The sequence below is a fragment of the Saccostrea echinata genome, unplaced genomic scaffold, assembly GCF_033153115.1.
Source record: "Saccostrea echinata isolate AGI-Se365-2 ecotype Australia unplaced genomic scaffold, CSIRO_AGI_Sech_v1 ptg000015l, whole genome shotgun sequence".
NCBI lineage: Eukaryota > Metazoa > Mollusca > Bivalvia > Ostreida > Ostreidae > Saccostrea > Saccostrea echinata.
This window is the reverse complement of record NW_026889764.1, coordinates 4450704-4472164: the sequence shown is the minus strand read 5'-3', so window position 1 is coordinate 4472164 and position 21461 is coordinate 4450704. Positions and strand designations below refer to the sequence as shown.

Below are 21461 nucleotides of genomic sequence, written 5' to 3'. Positions count from 1 at the left end.
TTTTATTATACATTACCATATTTAAAAAAAAAAAAAACATGAACAATTTACATCCATACTTTAATCAACTGTCGTGGATAATTAATGGCATTTATTTTTTCATCTCAAATTCTCAGAAAAGAATGTCACAAAAAATTCATTTCTGCTTTATTTCCGGTATGATAGTGGATACTCTCTACTTCCTTTCTAAACGCTGATATGAGATAAAATACTTAATTGAACGCACATTGCTTAAATGGGGTTAATTAGAGATTACGATCTAACTTTCCGGTATGATTAGTTTGTTGTTAAAGATAAAATAAAGAAGAAAGTCTGCGTCTGACATTAGCTGACCTCTGCACGCTTTGATGTATTCCTATGCCGACAGGTGGCGTTTTGGAACTGCAGGTTGGTGTAATGAGTAGCGACATGATCCGCCTATCAATGCAAGCATCAGATGAAATACACGAGCAGTATTGTGTCTACTACGGACAGAAGGTGATGTTAATTTCATTTCATGTGAGCACAAGGAGCAGTTTTAAAGGAAAACCTCCAAAAACTAACCGAATTCTTTTCCGCTGAGAAAGCAAAGCTGCTTTTTGCTCTGAAATTCTTTCATTTAATCTGGAAAGAAAATAAGTTGGGTTCAAATTTACAAACATTCATTATGACGGATCGCCGATCTCAGTATGAAGGTGTCGACGATTCAGAGGTGATAAATTTTACTATACCCATGGAAGAAACGGGGGAGAAAATGCCTCTTACCCCTCCTAAATCTCCGGCGACCCGGCGGGCACCCCCACCACCAATAATGACAGAAAAGAGTTCCGTTTCGGAACCCCCAAAGGCTACAGTAAGTCCTGGATCCGCTCCCGTAAAACCAGTAATGCAGGCCGCCCCTCAGAGTGCCAAAATAGATGCAGAGGACCGAGACCCCACACGCATGAATGATATTGTAAAGGTAGGCAGCACATACTAGTAATTTGAGGATTTGATGATTAATTACACAAAACGAAAATGCATAATCATAAACTATTAAAGCTAATATGTTGTTGCATTTATTATTCCTGAATAGCAATTCGCCGTCTCAGCACGTTGACCTTGTTGATCAATTTCATGCTTATTGTACACATTTCGCGAGCAAAACATTTATCACATATCTACATGTCAAATTGTTGGCAGGTTCTTGCTGGAAAAAGTACAAATCGAGTGCAAATGGATAATACAGAGGAATAATTAAATTACAACAGCCTCTGGGGAGAAAATCCTCTTTTGAAAAATGTCTCTCTAGCCCACATTGGCACCTCTGGCGATTGGGAATGAATCTTGCTTAGTTTTCTTTTGATATTTCGGGATGAAATACATTGTACAAGTCGCACACGTGCAACATGTTTACAAGCGCAATGTCATTATGAATTACCGCTTATATTCACGTTATAATGCCTTCTGCTTGAGACTAGGGCATTGCTGCTGAGATCGGCTTATATAATACGATCGTTATGAGAAGGTGGTATATTGGATACAGATTCCTATTTTTATTATTGTATCATAGCAAACACCAGGGCTTAGCTGCGGATGTAAGAATTCCAGCAATATCACTTTAAAAATAATGTAAAAACAAAAATAAAGGCAAATTATTTCTTTAAAAAACAAACAGTTCCTCTGAGAATGGATTGTTCCTTTCATAATGTAGTGGTACATTGTATACTGAATACTCTGTCTTGTCTGCTTTTCCACCAAAATAAAAGTGTATTTTTTCTGATTTCATTCATTGGTTAACTCCAGACTATGTTCATAAATAATTACCTCTTACAAATCAGTTTTTTTTTATAATGCTGCGTTTCCTGCCACATGAAGGGGGAGTATTGTTGTAGTTCATGTCCTCATGAATTCTCAAAACTTAATTTCATTTCTTAATTGAATTTTGTAGATTTCCCATGGATTTCATAAAGAAAATTACACTGATTGTAAATATAATATATAATAATATAATCATCGATTTCCAAAAGTAACGATTATCCGAAAGAAGTTGGTCGAATTCAATATTTATAATTGGAAGAGTTGGCTAAGTGAAAAGTATCCCCAAAAATGTAACACCTGACAACAAGCTCCTCTTGCTGAACATTCTCTGAAGCACGACAGTAAATTTTTTAAAAGATTATTGTCGTGGTTCAGCGAAAGTTCAGCAAGAACAGTCCACCAGGACTTCTTTCTTATCTGTTCTTTAAAAATCAACAATAATCAATTTCGCATCGTATTCAACAGCGCATCGTCCCTAGCTAACAGACGTTCCCTACCTCCACCGTTAAAGAGTTCCGTGAAGTTAAGTAATCGAGATATCAAGGACACTATTGGGCAAATAACATAAAACGATTTTTTTTTACTACCGTCAGTACTGTCCATATCAAAGATCTTTTTGTAGTTCATTATGTTAACTGTTCATATGTTGATTTGTTCAATTGCTAAACTCTCATTGTACTAACATACCCCATGTGGGGGCTTTAGTGAAATAAAAAGTTTCAAAGTTTCAATATTGAAATGAATTACTAGTATATCAAAAATTGCATGTGGATTTAACCTGTAGGGATCCATATTGTGCAGGAATAAATTCAAGCTATAAGGTTTCATTTAAATATTTGAACAACTTAATTCTGATATACATGTAGGATTAGGTAAATTACAGCTGACATAACTATGTATATACTTTAACCAATACATGTCGTAAATTTGATTTGTTCATATAGCTCAAATAAACACCATTAGTTGATTGAAGAAAGTCAACTGTTGTTCAATAATGCAAGATGTACATGTATATTCGCGACACCCTTATTCAAGGTCAAGCTCAAGGACAAATGTGTTATGGCCAGGGTGGATTTGGGGAGGGGCAATCTATTCATCTTTCAAGAAAAACAGACTTGTTATCGTTCACATGAACATTGCCTAGCAGAAACACATGACGTACGTGTATCTGCTTCAGTAAATTTACTATGTTAACAGTCCTAATGCAGGATTAGGAATATTTGACTTCTTTCTAATGGCACCTCATTTTTCAATTGCAGGTAGAATTTGAAGATATTTTCGCAGAACCAGTTGGGTCATACAGTTTCGACGCCATCTGGCGACTAAGCTTCCGGGTTTTTACGACAACCAAATTTTGGTGCTACCGAATAATGTCGGTTGTTTGCGCCCTCCCTCTGTCAGTCTGCTGGGGAATTTCCTTTGCTTGTCTGACGTTTGAGCATATCTGGTGTTCCGTACCCACTATGAAGATGTTCAAAATATCGATTCAGCCATTCGTGTTCATGTGGGGCACACTTCTCCGGCTTCTGTTTGAACCGTTCTGCACGTCCCTGAGTTTGATCTTTAGTAACATTCGTATAGCTCTGAAAAAAGAAACTTAAGGACATCGCAGAAAACTTTTACAAATGAAATATTGTTGCATAAGTTTGCACTTATTTCAATTCAGGGATCGGATATATTTTTGTAAAATATAATTTATCAGAATTGCTTATAGATAGTTAAAAGACTGTCATTTTCTTTCGTTTATTTCTTAGTTATCTCTCTTTAAGTGATATTAAATATCAGAAAGTCATGAAGTGGACTCGTTACGGGAAAATACTAATAAACCACCCACTCCAAGCTTGAACAACAGATTTTCTTTCTTGTGCTACCTCTCTCTCTCTCTCTCTCTCTCTCTCTCTCTCTCTCTCTCTCTCCAGTGTATGAAATCATGTGCTTAATCAATCTTTAGTCCTAACTGCCTATAGTATACGGTAGCAGAACTTAATGTATTACGTGTAACAAAGGTTAGATTGCTTCGAAAAAAAGCAAGGAGAGAAAGACTCATCATCAGACATATCTAATGGTAGGCAAGGAGGGAGGGTCGGGGGACCGAAACCCCACCGGATTTTCAGTTCTATATAGCTTACTTTAGAATGGCATTCGACTCCTCTGATGAGTTTCGGACTCCTTCTGTCTTACCAATAAATGAAGTAAAGTGGCTTGCCCATGATTAATGCACATACACAAAATGGGTTTTTCGTGTTTGGACATTTTCTCTGTTTATTTATATTTATATTTTAAAATCTTTTTTTTTTTTTTAAAAAATACAGGATCCGCCCTCACTTCTGTAGTGTAACCAGTAGAAAGGCAATAAATATATAACCAGTTAGATTTTGGTTATAAAGTTATAAAAGTAATTCCTGGACTATATCCGTCGTTTTATCGTAAACGGGGAAGAAAGAATGTTGGCGGTAATAAAGTAGCGGCGCTGTGGGGCCGTAATACAATTCAAACGAGAAAGGTGCCGTATATTCCTTATGGTCTTCCAATATAAAGTCCAAGAACTGGTAAAATCAGGTTTCCGAATTTATTATACACGATGGTAAATAACAGTGAACATGAATTTCAACAAAAGCTTACAAGTCTTAATCGAGTTGGATGTGGCCGGTAGAGCATCGGGCCTCCAAACTGAAGAAAGTATAATGTACATAGCTTTTTGTAAGATTAAGAGTAAACAATGATTGACTTATGACACTAGTTGAGTTGATTGATGGACAGGTGTGTTTCTTTGATAGAATGGACATGAAAGAGGTTATAAAGTAATTGTATAAATAAAGTTATTGATACAGGATTAACAAATCCCGAGGCATTAACACCTAATGAGTAGATTCTTTTGACAGAGTCACCGAGTGTCAGTTGGACTGCCTTAATCCGGCTTCAAAGGAAATGAGATAAATAAGAGTTAAAGACACAATTAATTCGATATTAGTACATAGTAAAAACAGATAAAGAATTTCATAGATAAACGTCCAAATTTAGTATAAAATATTAAAAAGTGATTTTAATTCAAAAATATTAATTTTGCTCGGTGACAATATCCTTCGGCCTCCGGGAAAACACGTCCTCGTGTTTTAGAAAGGAACACCCTCAATAAAATGGTGAGCATTGCTGGCATTGGCACTGTCCGTGGAAGTTGTTGTACAAAGGGTAAGGGTTGGGTCCGTTTTGTCTCTCGTAATCAATAAGGTCTTCTAATCTTTCGATTTCCTGATCTTGGTCGTCGATTTGATTGCGGAGATTTTCGATCTCGTGAATTTGAGAGTCGATTGTGAAACGGAGGGAATTGATCTCTTGAACTTGAGCATAAATTTGAATACGGAGACTGCTGATGTTGGCGTCCTGCGCGTCTGTCTGATCGCGTTGTCTTCTTATATTCTGGTCTGCTGTGTATAGCTGTGTAGACAATTGTAAGATTTCCTCGGTTTGTTTTTTATTCTGGGCAAAAAGCTCTGAATTACGTTCTGCAGCCATTTCATTGTTCTTGTTTGCATTGTTTAATTTTATCTTTAGGTCGATTATTTCCTGCTGTAATTCCGGTTTAGCTTTCTGTAGGATTTGGATGTTTGTTACTAGTTGTGAGACCTTTGCATCACTTTCTTGTTGAACGGATACGAGTTGTTTCTTTGTTGATTCAAAGTTTTGCTCGGTAATCTGAAGTTTATGAAGCAATTCCTTGATCCTGTTATCAGAGTTTTTGAGCTTTTCCTTTGTCTTTGAAATTTCACACCGAAGGGATGAAGCAATGTCCACACATTTATGGAAGGCAGCATGTCTGAGGTTGTAGAAGGGTAATTCTCTTAGATATTGTTTTCTGTCCAGAAAATGTCGAACTCTGTTTGCATCACGCAATTTAGCTGCATTTGACTTTTTAGAAGGAATTTGACAGAATTTGGCGTAATGTCCATGCCTTCTACAGTTAAAACATGTTGATTGAGATGGATTATATCGCAGCCGATTGGAATTTGTTGGCATCCATGTTAGTTGAAAGTGAAAGTCCATTGTGAGGTTTGTTGAATTTTGGGGAAATTAAACTCATGGGTAGAACACGTCGCTGGCGTAGTGAAAGGTACAACACAAAGGGGAACTTCCCGATTCTATCACCAATTATAACCAGTTAGATTTTGGTTATAAAGTTATAAAAGTAATTCCTGGACTATATCCGTCGTTTTATCGTAAACGGGGAAGAAGGAATGTTGGCGGTAGTAAAGTAGCGGCGCTGTGGGGCCGTAATACAATTCAAACGAGAAAGGTGCCGTATATTCCTTATGGTCTTCCAATATAAAGTCCAAGAACTGGTAAAATCAGGTTTCCGAATTTATTATACACGATGGTAAATAACAGTGAACATGAATTTCAACAAAAGCTTACAAGTCTTAATCGAGTTGGATGTGGCCGGTAGAGCATCGGGCCTCCAAACTGAAGAAAGTATAATGTACATAGCTTTTTGTAAGATTAAGAGTAAACAATGATTGACTTATGACACTAGTTGAGTTGATTGATGGACAGGTGTGTTTCTTTGATAGAATGGACATGAAAGAGGTTATAAAGTAATTGTATAAATAAAGTTATTGATACAGGATTAACAAATCCCGAGGCATTAACACCTAATGAGTAGATTCTTTTGACAGAGTCACCGAGTGTCAGTTGGACTGCCTTAATCCGGCTTCAAAGGAAATGAGATAAATAAGAGTTAAAGACACAATTAATTCGATATTAGTACATAGTAAAAACAGATAAAGAATTTCATAGATAAACGTCCAAATTTAGTATAAAATATTAAAAAGTGATTTTAATTCAAAAATATTAATTTTGCTCGGTGACAAATATATGTCGAAGACTGACAGATACCAGTAACTATGATGCTCCTATTTAATCCTTTAGAAATATTAATTTATGTCAAAGTTTAGTTAAGGGTTTGGTTTTGTGTTCATCCAAGTGAAACTCGTACGAAATAAAAATCTCAATATCTTAATAAATACTTCTTGCTTACTCTTGAAAACTGACCTATGACACCTTCCATGGGAAAGCTGTCTTGATATGTATGCAGTTTGATTGTCACTTGCAGTGTCATGCAGCAATAATGTGCATATTACACTTGCAGGACTGCACAGCTACAGGTCTAACAAAACAATAACATGACATTTGTTGTATATGTGCAGATAGTTGAACGTCATGGGTACAACTATTTGTTTCGTTCCTAACAATTCTGTGCGTACTTTTTCCATAACTGTCTGTTTTTCTTCAACTAGGCGTGTCCGCCATGCGAAATCTGGGGGCTGCCATTCCGGTATTGAAACCAATTGACTATTTCTGTAATCTGATGTCTCTAGTACTCCGATTACACAAAGCAATTAGAGAGATATTTCGTAAAACATCTCCAGCTATTAGAATGTTTCGATCTAAATGTTTAATATTGTTTATTATAAAAGTAACATCGATGTTTACGTCATATCAGGGAATGCTCCGTCTTCGATTTTACAATGGACAGATAAATTAATACGCGCCCAGTTTTAGCAGTTCCGACTGAATTCAACGTCTGTTGTTTCTTTTGCAGGTAAGGCTATTAATTACCTTTTATCAAATAAGCATATTAATCCTACAAATGTAGGACAATGTCATATAATATTGAAAAATATTGCACGAAAATTAAGAACTATAATCACTCAGCGTAGTTTATTTCTGAGGTCTGTCATGCGATATTCGGCTAAAGTGAAAGTAGGAGCTGGTAAGTCCATTTGTTGTGTTTATTGTGATTTATGAGACTTATCTCAGAAATACGATATAACTCCTAGTATCAGTAATACATTTTGAGTATGACAACGCCTGCGATCTGATGCACATCAATTTTAAAAAGGTTAAACGTTATACAAAGGATCTGAGAATTTCCACGTGTTTCTTGCAGACCACAATTTGGTAGCGGGCAATATTTAAGGTTCCTCTAATAAATATTACTATGTTTCAAAATACTAAAAGTATTCGTTAATGTATAAAAATATAGTTCAGTCAAAAACATGGTTTCAAATATTATGAGTAGAGTAAAGAACTAAATTTTGTTTTCATTAATGAGCGATTTTTGTGTAAGATCCTTCATTGAGCCTCAGACACACCAAGTTAAATGTCCAATGACGGCTAAGTGAAGTGGCTCTACGTAGTACACATATATGGTAAATCAGATGTGTTATTTGTAGATCAAAATTTTGATATTCAAATTTAATTGCTTTTTTGTTTTACTTTTTGTAAAAGAGATGCAAGTATTATTAATTATTTATATAAATAATTTTCACATAAGTTTGTACTGTATACAAACCATCATTTTGGACTTGGTCCTTCTGATTTGCAGATTAGTGCAGTATATGTAGTTCTCATGGGGAAAAGTAAATTAAACAATAAAAATTTTCAAGGATGTCAACTTAATTTGCTTATTGCTTGATATGTAAATTGTTCAGTGTTCATCAATTTGATAAAGAGTGCAGCAAAATTGAAAAATAGCTTTTTTTTAAAGATGAAAATTGCATAAAGTATTCAATAATAATTAATATTCTCTAGTTGAAATGGTTAAGATTGAAAACTTGAATTTCTGCAGCTGCATTGGTTTTATCAAAAAGGGAGTATAATAAGGGGGTCTTACCTGATCTTAAGTTACCATTGAGCATGCTGAATCAAATGCTACCAAGCATGCATGTTTATTTTTAATTGAATGTTCATTTTATGAAAGTTTTTCATATGCTCAATCAGACTTAGGTTGTTGGTTGCACTTGTAAGGAAGAGATAAGGTGCTGGGGGTGGGGTGGGGTGGGGGGTGGGGGGGTAAACCTTGGTATTGATCCATAAATACCATAATATTCTTGTAGAAACCTCTAAGATTTTTCTATAAAATTGAAGAAAAAAAATGAATGTACATGTAGCCACCACTTTATCTCAAAGGTTATTATTATTATATTTTTTTTGAGGACCTGCATTTTAATGGTACAGGCAAACCTTGTTATTTCTATCCTGATGGGACCAATAAAAAAAATCAAAAAATCTGGTATAGTTTGACACATTGAGGTTAAAATGCTTAAAGAAAAAAATGGAAGAGACTTTCAATGAAATATGAAGATAACAAACAATAATCAAATTCAAATAATTTCGAGAGATGGAAGCAAAACTCTATTCTTATAATGTCTCATACAAAAAAGTTTTATTGGACACAGTTTCAGGAAATAAATCCCATTCAGTTAAAACACTGACACCCTTCAACATGTTCAACAAAGATTAATATTAATATCTAGATTTAAAAGAATTGTTTTTGAACTTTTTTCCTAAAATTTATTATAACTATGTTTACCATGTTTACAGAATGCCTTGTTTCACAAAAAAGAACACTGTTGACAGATATTTTCTCTGGACTGTCAATTTCTGCATTTCATAATCATGTGATACCTGTGTTGGAGCCCTCCCAAAAACCTCCCCTGTAAGGTAAGTTTTATATCCCAATGAAATGATTCTGTTAATTTAATAGACATGTGTATAAGGGTATAAGGTAGGTGTTATAATCACAGTGAGCTGACTAGTCATTTTCATTTTGTATGATTGGATTCAGATGTTATTCTATGGGTAATGATTGAAAGAATGTACAATTTTTATGATGAGAAATATATATGCGGTTGGATGAAAAGAAAGATTTTGTCTAAGTGAATGTTGTGTATGTGTCCATCACATTGTCTCAAGCCATGGTTGGAGTCCGCCTACAGTTCTCTCCTACCCGAGGCTGCTTGAGTGAATTAAGTATCGTTATCATGAATAATCAAACCTAATATGTGTGATGTCACGTTATAACCCAATAAAAATAATTGTTTATATTGCAGTTGACTTTAACGATAAAAAAACAAATGTTAGGTAAACAGTGACTGAAAAAAGGAAGTCACATCAGAGGTTATTTTTAAATAATTGAAAACTTCAATCTCTTTTGTAAGGAACTGTTTTTGATCATCTTCTTGTAGCTTACTAACACACATGTCATCATATCAGGTTTTTAAAATTCTGCCATCAAATCCTTACCTTGTCATTTAACCTTCAGATTTTGTACTTGTTTGCTTTATTTCATTATGATTTTATATGCTTGTCTCATCTACTTCCCAAGGCAAGATGACATGACCATCACTTGGGTTTACCTTAATTGATCTTATTTATGTTTGACCTCTTTGTATACAGATTAGACTCATTTATCTCTATATGGATTAAACTACTCTGATCTACACTAATTGTAAATTAAAATAAGATATATTCAGTCCAACAATCAGTGTTAACCAACATTTACAATGTGACCATCATTGCTGAAGGATGTGTAGCCTTGGACCCTGAAATTTACATGTCTATCTTTGCATACTTTTTACTTAGTCATGATGTAAAGATTTAACTTTCAATTCAAGTTCCCTCTTTGAGAGTGATCAACAGTATTGTTTTTTTAGTGGTATGTAATAAATTATTTATATTTAATATTTTACAGATTTCAAAGTCAAGGAGATCATTCAAATGACAGAGGGTTTGGTCCATGTTGGTTTGTCTCAACAGTTAATCTTTTGGAAAGCAGTGTTGGAGAAAATATCAGCAACATGTGAAGACTGTGATTTAGTTTCATATGATATGACTAAAGAAAGTTAATATTTTTGATTTCATGGTTGTATGAACAAATGCTATGAACTTTCCGAACATCATTTTAAAAAAAAGTTAATATGATGACCAAACAAAAATACATATTAATTTGAACTTTCCACGAGTTTACAATGAAGAACATTTTGGGATCTTGATACAGGATATTATAATAGTGTTTTATCTAATTTATTCATATTGTTTAGTGCATTAAATGCAAAAAATGTTTTAAAGTCACTCTTGTGAAACCCATGCTAAGACCACAGGTCTCAAATATCTTAGAGAGTTATATTAGAGTTATATTGTTAGAATTGAAGCTTATTTATAAAATTATACCTTATATCTTTAAAGAAAGTTTCACAAAAAATAGTCAAACATATACTGGTTAACATATTAAAAGAAATATAATATCCTGGAAGTGATTAAGAATAAAAAAGTTCATTTATCATCCTTTTCTTTTGTTCTTCTTGGTGACTTTTTTTACAATAAAGACATTTTACATTTTAGCTCATCTGAGCAGAGGCTGTATTGAACTTTTTTGATCAAAGAGTCTCTGGTGTCTGTCCATCTGTCATCCATAAAAATTAAACCCTGAAATAGGGGTATCAAAGTTTGACATGGGAATAGATAGGAAAAAATCATCCTTTAATGAACAACAAGGTAATGATTTACTCATAATGTATGCAAGCATCCTCAAGTAGTGAAGATTCAAGTTGGTCAAAATCATTTGCCAGACTTATTATTATAATAATATTAAAATATTCTCTATTTGTATTTTTTTTTTTTCATTTTTTTTTCTTCAAATAAATCTGAGATCAGATTTTATAAATAAATTGGTAAATGCATGTATGCATGTGAAAAAAAAACTTTAGAAAACATATAAGCCATGTTAGCCATATTGATAATGAAATATCCTCATGTTGTGGAATCAGTTTTGGATTAGACATGGCCTTATGACCCAAGGTGGGGCCACAATATTGGCTCAAATTTGTTTTTATGAGAATTAAGGGGGATAAGAATGTCTTAGAAATCTGAAGAACACCAAGGTAACTCAAGTGAATGTTGTGGGCCAGGCCTCTTATTTAAATCGCCCACTTTCATTATCCCTGCAGATTTTTAACATCTTATTTGGCATATTTTTTAAGGAGAAAATTATTTTTCTAACATTAATTTCACTGTGTTTTGTACACACCATAGAGTAATATTTTAGATACTGTAATGTCCTGTCCCTAATACTATAGGTAACAGTGTGTTATAATATAATGCGTGCTCTGAGCACAGGAATAAAGAAACACGTCTGTCCAGTTCTAACTTTTAATCTACAACTACATAACTAAATACATTGTATATAAGCCACATGTCTGCTGAGTAATTTTAACGAGTAAACCAAAATATCAAATCTCAATGGAACTGTCAGAATCAGTTAAGCTTGGAGGTCGTTGTATAAACAAATAAAGAGTGAGGGTTAAGCTCATACCGTGGGAATCAAGATATAAAATACTGAATGAAATATAAGACATCTGGGCTTTCATATAAAGTGCTATTTTTAGATCAACAGTGAGTCTCTTTAATTCTATTTTTAACACATTGCCATGTGGTTGGGACTACTTTCATGGCTAACATTTTCTTGTTTAACAAACAAGTATGCATTTAAAGAAATGTACCTATTGTAGTGAGTTTACATTTAAATCAAAGGTTCTTCACAAATAGTTGTAGCCACTTAATTGGTTTAACTGTTTCATATTTTTTTGGATTTTTTGGTGCACTACTAAAACCTGTGGCTGCGCAGTCCTGCAGGTGTATTGTGCACTTCATAGCTGCAAACTGCTGCAAGTGTCAATTAAGCTGCATATACCCAGAGATTGTTTTCATTATGAAGATGACATGGACCAGTTTTCAAGTGTTAGCAAGGCTTAATTTTTGAGATATTAAGGTTTTTATTTTTAGTGAGTCTCACTTGGCTGCACACAAAACCAAACCCTTAAGATGTGAATCTTGGGGCACAGCGACAGGTATTTCTGAAACATTTAAATGTCACACTATTGTAATGAAGTATGTAGTATAGAATGAACCATGTGCGTACGTGCTAAACGGTGTTTTGACGACCCTCGTTCCTTGGTGTTCTCTCAGGCTAATATATGTAAAATGTCCGTTGTATAATAAACAGGAAAAATCACCTGATTTAGAATAGGCGTAAGTTCAGGTGTACTAGTATTCGTTGGCACTGAGATCCGATATCCAAAGATGCACCAGAAACATTCCGTAATGGATATGTATGGTGTCCGGATAGGGCCATTTGCAAAAGCTCAACAGCGCGTTCAGAAAAACACGCCGTCGCGCTGACACACAACACGCTGTCACGCTAACATAAGTTCGCACAACACGCCGTCCCGCTAACACACAACACGCTGTCACGCTATCACACAACACGCCGTCGCGCTAACGCAACTTTACACAACACGCTGTCACGCTGTCACACAACTCGCTAACACAACTTTGTGATAGCGCGAATGCGAGTTGTGTGTTAGCGCGACGGCGTGTTGCTTGAAAGCGTGTTAGCGCGACGGCGTGTTGTGCGAACTTGTGTTAGCGTGACAGCGTGTTGTGTGTAATCGCGACGGCGTGTTGTGCGAACTTGTGTTAGCGTGACAGCGTGTTGTGTGTAATCGCGACGGCGTGTTGTGCGAACTTGTGTTAGCGTGACAGCGTGTTGTGTGTAATCGCGACGGCGTGTTGTGCGAACTTGTGTTAGCGTGACAGCGCGTTGTGTGTTAGCGCGACAGCGTGTTGTGCGAACTTGTGTTAGCGTGACAGCGTGTTGTGTGTTAGCGCGACGGCGCTTTTTTCTGAACGCGCTGTTGAGCTTTTGCAAATGGCCCTATCCGGACACCATAGATATGTATCATCTAAACTAATTACAAACTGGCATATCCCTGTTTTAGTTTGGAAAAGCAAAATTAAAGGCAACACCATATAAATACGAGTACGATATGTTACAGTATATATGTAAAAGTACCTGAAACGATTACATGTACATGTAATTCATAATTATGTTGATAGTTTCCTCGAGAAAGACTGCAATATATTGGTTTAAATATAAAAGATCTGGAATGATTTTATTTCAAAGTTTTAGAGACAAATAAACATTAATAAGCTGCACATTTTTTTTATTATTATTGCACAATATTTTTAGAGTGAAGAATGTAGCCTTGTGGAAAAATTCATAGACATCTATGTGTTAAGTCTTTGAAGCACTTCGACCGTTTAATGTAATTAGTTTGAAATTTAGTGATTTTCTTTAACGTTATTGTAACATTTTGATGTACTGATTTGTAAATGAAGATTTCATAATGAACACACACAGACACACTTTAGATAAATTCACCGAAACCTTGCAAATTAAAGGTATATAACACAAACTTTTTTTTTCAGAAATCAGCAATATTTCTCATAGATTTATATTCAGAGGTAACCGTAAAATGTTTGCCAGTTAAAGTGGAAGAATTTTGAAAGGTTCTATCACAATGTTAAAATGTGTGCAAAATTTTGTATAAAGTTACAGAGAAAGAGGCACAAAGTCACATTTCTAGGTACCAAAGAAAACTTATGATTTCTTTGTATTTTAGGGATTTATTATTTATGTCATTTCTTATCAAAATCAGTCAAAAAATATATGTCAATCCATACAGGCATAATTTTTTTGTTTGTGTTATCAAGATTGGTAATTAGAAAATGACAGTACAAACAGTAACAGGTATATAGTCGATGTATGTTGAACATAAGTACTAGTATATTTCCTTTAATAATCAGAGCTTCAATATAGTTACTAATTAATTTGTATGAATGTGCTAAATTGTGTGGTTGAGTTGATAATTTGGATTTTGTATTTTGAAGCGACAAAAATTCTCTCTGTCCATCATTGATCTTATCATATAGGAACAAATGAATTTTAACTTTTATTTAGGCCTAGTATTTATTTCAGCTGATCAGAAGATAAACATTCGTTTCTAAGTTAGAACTTGTGACCTTAAAAATTATCAAGAGGTTCGCAAGCAAATCAAATGTTTTTTTTATTCTAATTTCCATTCATTCATTTAAATTCATACTATTTTTGAAGGTCGTTGGTCCGTATAGTCACTTCAAAAAATAGATTTAAACCTTTTTGCGGCGTCATTACAGTAAATATTTGGGATGTTTCCGTGTTACCACGCCAAGGAGGGAGTTAAAGACATGCTCGGACGCATACTTTAGAGATTGAAAATGATTACTAAAGGTAAATTACGTGAAGCTTGCAATTCGGTGTACACAAAAATACACGTACACGTATTTTCAACACTCCCACAAGTACAGATTTTGTTGATATTTTTTTTCTTTTAATTTCATTTGATGATAAAGAAAATTGAATAGATTTATTTTGTTTTAGTTTTCACTATTATTTATCATTATATCTAATTAATTACGTAAACTAATTTATCAATTTGAAGTTTAAAACCAAATTATTGACATAGAAAATACATAATGTCTTTTATTCCACATTAGCTTAATTGCATGTTATATCACGACATTGTATTGGAAAAAAGTTTTTTGACTCTGATGACCTTTTTCTTCACGACTCACCTGGTTAAACATTTAGAATAACATTGAAACATATTTAAAAGAACCCGTCCAAAAGTATGTGTAAAAATTTTCCTCACACAAATTTTGTTTACATTACTAAAAGCATTTAATATTTCCCCATTGCAATATTTCATGCTGTGTATGTGTTCAGTGAGTTAAATGTTTCTATATGATGAAATCTATATTAAATATGAGGTGTGGTTTAGTATTTACATGTAGTTTTGATTGTAACCTCTTAAATCCATACTACTAATACTATAAAATAATTATATATATATTTAAAATACAGAAGATTTATTTCACCGGGTCAACGTACAAATCTTTGAAAATAACTTGAAGAAAGATCACATTGTACAAATGATAACAAAAACTAAATAAATAAATAAATCAAAAAATAACTAAATAAATAAAATTAACAACATATTCACATTAATGTTATGGTTTCTTCATCGGGACCCAGGGGGAAAACCCTGCTGACTTTCTTTTATGTGTTTTTCTCCACCTTTATCTTGCTGAAGCACAGCCCACAGGTCTCACAGAAAGGGCCCAGACAACAACTCAGGTAAGTACCCACGCACTTCTGGACGTAAATGGCATAAATACCAAGCATGCGTAATCCTGGCGTAGCGCACCAAATCTGTTCAAAACTTATGCATGCGAATTCGCAACCCCACATTAGCGCAATGAAGATCCCGCACAGCCCCGACAAAAATATATAGCAGCAGTTCTTTCCGCTGGAGAAGCACTTGTTGCTGTAGATCCACACACAGTCTGCGCTCCGAACACCGTCTGGCTCTCCTAATACATCCTCAAAATTGGTCTGTAAGACAGAAATGTTCAGTGATTTTGGTTTCTTGAAATGAACCTTGATGATGCATCATGCTTCTTGAAGAAAAATGCACTGGTAGTACTATTAAATATTTTTTTTCTATAGATATAGTGTAGCTGCAGATCTGAAGCTCTCTGGTCTGAAAAATGGGGTAGACAGAGACTGCTGCTCAAGAGAGAACAGAAACCGCGCCAAACTTTTTCTCTCTAGATTTTCCGTGCAATACCGGGACACCTCTACATTTTACAAAGTTAGGAATCATTACTTCCGTTGCTTTCGATGGTATATGCTAGGTATGACATTTTGGTTCACTGCGTGTTTATACGTTGCATATGCAAATCAGCAGACGATAGAATGGAGTCATTCAATCATTGTTAAAGCTGGATGTCACCCGACATCGGTAAGAAAAATGTAGATACTGATTAAAGTGTGAATCTAGTTACTCCCAGTTGTCATGTTCTAAATTTTGTATTTACTCCCACCCGGTAAATTCAAAATTTAGAACATGACAGGAAACTTGTTTTATGTGCGTGTATATATATATATATATATATATATATATATATATATATATATATATATATATATATATATATATATATTAAAACCGGTAATTTCAACGATTTTCGATTTTTTTAAATTAGTTTACTTAGACAGACATAGGAAACCACCCTGAAACCGAACGCCTATGATTTAAAAAAATTATCACAAAAAGTGCACTGTTTTCTCGATTCATATTTAAGCTGCCTTCTCCAGATATTATACTTGGTGTGTTTTTCTACTACACTGTATATTTGTTTACTACTTCTACAACATACTTTCCCTGAAATCGTTGTTGATAGTATTCCTGGGCATCGAAAATTTCGCTATTAATAAATGCTGCTTTTTGGGTGGCAAGACAATTTGGTCCAACGTGCTTCGTGCATGACTTGTACACGCAGTTTTGTTATGGAACCAGTAAACGAATAGGTAAGGAACACAGGATTGGTAATAATTTGAAATATACGGAGAAATAAATCGAGAAAATAACGATAAACGTAATACTTTTTTACACAGTGGGTTGAACTGTAGCTCTCTGGTTATCCATCACAACTTTTTTCAGACCTGCTAGCTACAGATCTGCTGCTGGATATAAAATAACGCATACAAACTGTGGTACAAACACGCACTGGTTTAATTGGTGAATTATGAAAGTACCTTTCAACCTTTTCTTCACTGACAACGAAAACTTCATAAACGAATTATTTTTTCCTAACCCGTCTTACGCTATTTTTTTTTTCCATAAACGCAATTATAACGACTTTCTATAAGTGAAAAGTAAGAAAAACGTTTAATTCAGCAGTGGGAATACTTTTTACGCATATATGCATGGAAGCATTCATTTCAATACATTAAACATGCCTCAAATGTTATGATTTGAGGGGGAAAAATAGTTCGTCGCTCTGTGTGCGCGCAAATGGTTACATGTATTTGCAATTGATGTAAACCTATAGGGTTTGAGACAATTATTTTAATCAGAAAATAAACATATTAAACTATTTACAATGTACTTAAGATAGAGATTGACCTGTAATCCAATCGGGATATGGAAGTGTAAGACTTTTCTGTAATAATAAACAAACCTGGTAATCGGATTGAGGACAATGTAAGCTACCAGGATGTTTATCTATCTTGGGACGACGATGCAGGAACAGTAACGGAACATTGCTAAAAATTATCTTAACATTATTTTAACTTTTGCACAATACTAGAACGTTGGACTGAAGCTTATTAAAATTTATGTTTCAATTACAATTTATTTTATAAAATTCCAGGATTTTGTACAAATTTATTGAATAACTTGTTTACTTGAATCTGGTTTGTCTATTTCATACGTAAATGAGTATTATGTATTGTACATTATAAAATGCGATCTACGGTGCTCTTCGGGAGAGCCACTATACGATCAGCTTTACGACTCGCAACTTTCAGTGAATAAACTCTTTGCAAAACATTTTGGTTTCATTGGCTTACATTGACGGCGTCCCCGGTTGCCCCATTGGAATCAACTGTGATAGTGGTACATGTATCAATACAGGAATGAAAATGTGCATTTTAAATTTAATCAACGGCTATGAAAAAAATCTTTTTGTGATCATGCAATTTGGCCGATCACGGTTGATTCTTCCTACGCATCCAGAATATATATCCATCGAAACGAACTACATTGTTTTCTATGCACTGACCACAGGCACTTGTTTCTGTTACAAAGTTTTTAATCCATGATAGTACAATAATAATACAAGGTACTTAACTCTGTATTACATGGAGTACCACCCCTCTCCCTCCCCTGCATTACAAAGAGCAAGAGCCACGAACCATCAAAAATGGCCCTGTGTCAAAAATTAACGGGTTTTTGTCAATTGATAGTGAAGACCTTTAGCTTTGCTTTGCCGTTTTTCTTTTTTCGATATCGATTATATTTTTTGAAAAAGAGAGTTTGAAGTATGGTGGTGTTTTAAAAGAAAAATGCTAGTAGAACGTCATTTTCTGTAACGTAACGTCGTAGGGCGGAAAAATTTCCTTGATCGATTTTGCATGTATGAGTACGTGACGTTGAATTAAAACTAGTATTAATAATATAATAAACATCATAATTAATTTAAGACGATTAAAAGCATTTGGAACTTGATTTTACTTGCCGTCTTTATGGTAACCTCGTGTTTAACTGATTGAATTATATAGATACATGAAGTAAAAACTAGAGGTACTGTGAGCACTGAGCTCACAAAATGATACCCCGCCTATCATATATTTATAATGGCAAAGTCCATGTTTTGCTATGGGAGACCCGAAATATGTGTCTGATCAAAAGTGAAATAGGAGGTGCACAATGGCACAATGTAAAAAGATTCTGTGAAAGTATCATTAAATCTTTAATTTATTCAGGCGTATAAGAGGAGTTGCGGATAAGAGATGGGTACCCTAAATATTATTTAAAGAATGGCAGTGTCTATGTTTTGCTATTGGAAACCTGAAATATGTGTCCGATCAAAAAGTGAAATAGGAGGTGCACAATGGCTCTATCTAACAAAGATTCTGCGAAAGTATCATTAAATTTTATTGAGTGGTATAGGAGGAGTTGCGGATAAGAGATGTGTACCCCAAAGTGTAATGGACGGACGCACAGACGGACGGAAAGGACACCCCCATCACTATATACCCCAACTTTTCAAGCGGGAGTATAATAATCTGTGTGACTGTCTTGGAATATTTTCATTCTACCTAGTCCCTATGATAATATTTAAAAAAGGAACATTCTATTTATATCCCTTCAACACATTTTTGAGCGATGCTTCGCTCCTAGTGAAGTATTGTGTATAGATCATCATAAACAATATACGACATGCTTCAAATGCCGATAGTCTGACCAACTAAGTTTTCCGGATTTTTCCCTACAGGCCAGCAGATATTAAGCTGATCTTTGGCATGTGCGTCCAGGCACGTAGTATCGTTTTTCAAAGTTGGGAAGGGGGCAGTCGGGAAAAAAATAATTGACAACATACCTGAAATGACCTTGAAACGAATGTTTCGGAACTGAAGAGCTAATTCTATAACTACATTGTAGGTAAAAGTTTAATTGCAAAAAGTTTTGTTTAAATTAAAAGAGACTTTCAATGCAAAATTCTTAGATCCTGATATTGCGAGTATTTTAACGTATAAAAGATCTAAATTATTTGGACAAGAGGAAGAAGGAAAAAGTTGGAAGGACTTGTTTCTAATCCATTTATTCATTTGTAACAATAATTTGAACCTTGTTTTCGATACAGAAACAGGGAAAATTTTAGATTAATTGGAAAGGGATTTCGCAATTTATCAGAATGGTTTAATTAGTAAACAGAACTCATCAAAACATTCTAGCCCTAAATGTAAGTTTCTTTGGAGTAATATGGAAAATAGTAGAGTACACTTCAAAAAATATTCTTAAGAAAAATAAATTTGTTAAAAAATCACTCGTCACTGTCCATTATTATATATTTAACAGTATTTGCTGGAACCCCCACCCCCATTTTTTGCAAAATATTCGATTTTTTTTTCTCCAAATACCTTAATATCTGCAGGGATTTTGTAAAGGTAGAGTCTGCGAAAATTCTATGATTATTTTCCATGTAAATGTATCAAAAGATTAAGCATTGTGTAAAATCCACACTTTCGATTTCATTTGCACATTATGGTTTTTATGGTTTATAAAAAGAGTAGAGCTACACTGATATTGCTGACATGTGGGTCACTATCATAATTGAAATACATGTACAGGTGTTCATTTATCCTTGTTTTATTGTCTCACAATCAGCGCAAGATTGATTTTAATCAACAAAAGCTTGCTTAAAAATATTTTACTCGGAGAAGCAATAAGAGTTGTCCGTACATATTTTTTTTTCAATTTTCTTTATGATTTTTTTTTCGTGAAAAGAGGCGCTGCCAAACCAGTCCCCACCCCCCTTCTCATTGAGGAAAAAATAAGAGGAGTAGGAAAGTCTTTAACAATTTTCAATTTCTAGATTGATTTCTATTAATTAACAATAAAGAAATTTAAATTCAAGACAACCTAAGAGAATAAAATAAAAATAACTACATTAGATGAAAATTTTGTTGCCATTAGTTTGTAACACCCCCCCCCCCCTCTTTTTTTCAATCTCAACTGGAAGTCTTGGATCTACCATTCTACATATCATGATACTAATAGTTTATACTGAGGGAGGAGGTACAAGTGTACTAACCAGAATAAGCTGACAATAGATTTAAAAAAAGAGTAAAAATTATTATCCAAAAAGAAAAAAATCTACTTCGTTGGGTTTAAAAAAATCTAGCTATAAACTTACGGCCATACGTTTTAAAGAACATATTCCCGTTTTATTGATTTGTTTTTTAAAAAACATTCTAAGATCTCTCTCTCTCTCTCTCTCTCCATGTGTTTTCACATCGCTGAATTCTTAGATAAAACCGTATACTAATAAAGTTGCAATGAAGAGATGATGACGGATAAAAATTTTGGGTAAATTATATGTAGTGTACTTATTTATTTAATTTATGTTTTGTCTAAATAGACCTATAATCACTACCCTTTCAATGACTCGTATGTCTAAGACATACGACATGCATTTAATGCAATTTTACTCACTGGGGGTATATTTGAATTTTGTTTCACAAAGGATGACAAGATCGGGTATATGTTTTATGTACACATGCATCAATAGCCTCACTTCGATTTTAATAAATACAGACATATTAAAAATATACCGATATATTCTTTTTGTTTTTGATCACGGGCGCGGGATCGTCATGTGCAAGTGTTTTGACGAAACCCGATATCGGTGCTCACATAACTGTATACTATAACTATACATTATTTTGTATCAGCATGTATAAGCCATCGATATAACTGAATTTTGTAAATCCATTGAGATGATTCTTCTGCATGTGCATAAAAAAGGTGGATTTCGGTGCGGAAATTAGATGATTATCTTAATGCGTATTTTTTTCATTCTTTTTTTTCAATTTTTTTTTTTAATTTTCACTTTGG

The 21461-nt window shown here is 34.1% G+C and overlaps 2 protein-coding genes across 2 annotated transcripts in view; one reads left to right on the top strand and one right to left on the bottom strand.

Annotated features, from left to right (window-relative positions):
- LOC133187428 (cytosolic 10-formyltetrahydrofolate dehydrogenase-like) overlaps positions 1–21461 on the bottom strand; it is a 393706-nt gene that overhangs the window by 70182 nt on the left and 302063 nt on the right. The gene's annotated exons all lie outside the window — the stretch shown is intronic.
- LOC133187425 (caveolin-3-like) lies at positions 368–3525 on the top strand. The gene is made up of 2 exons (XM_061322789.1): positions 368–940; positions 3039–3525. The coding sequence occupies exons 1-2, from the start codon at positions 647–649 to the stop codon at positions 3378–3380; spliced, it is 636 nt and encodes a 211-aa protein (XP_061178773.1). The 5' UTR covers positions 368–646; the 3' UTR covers positions 3381–3525.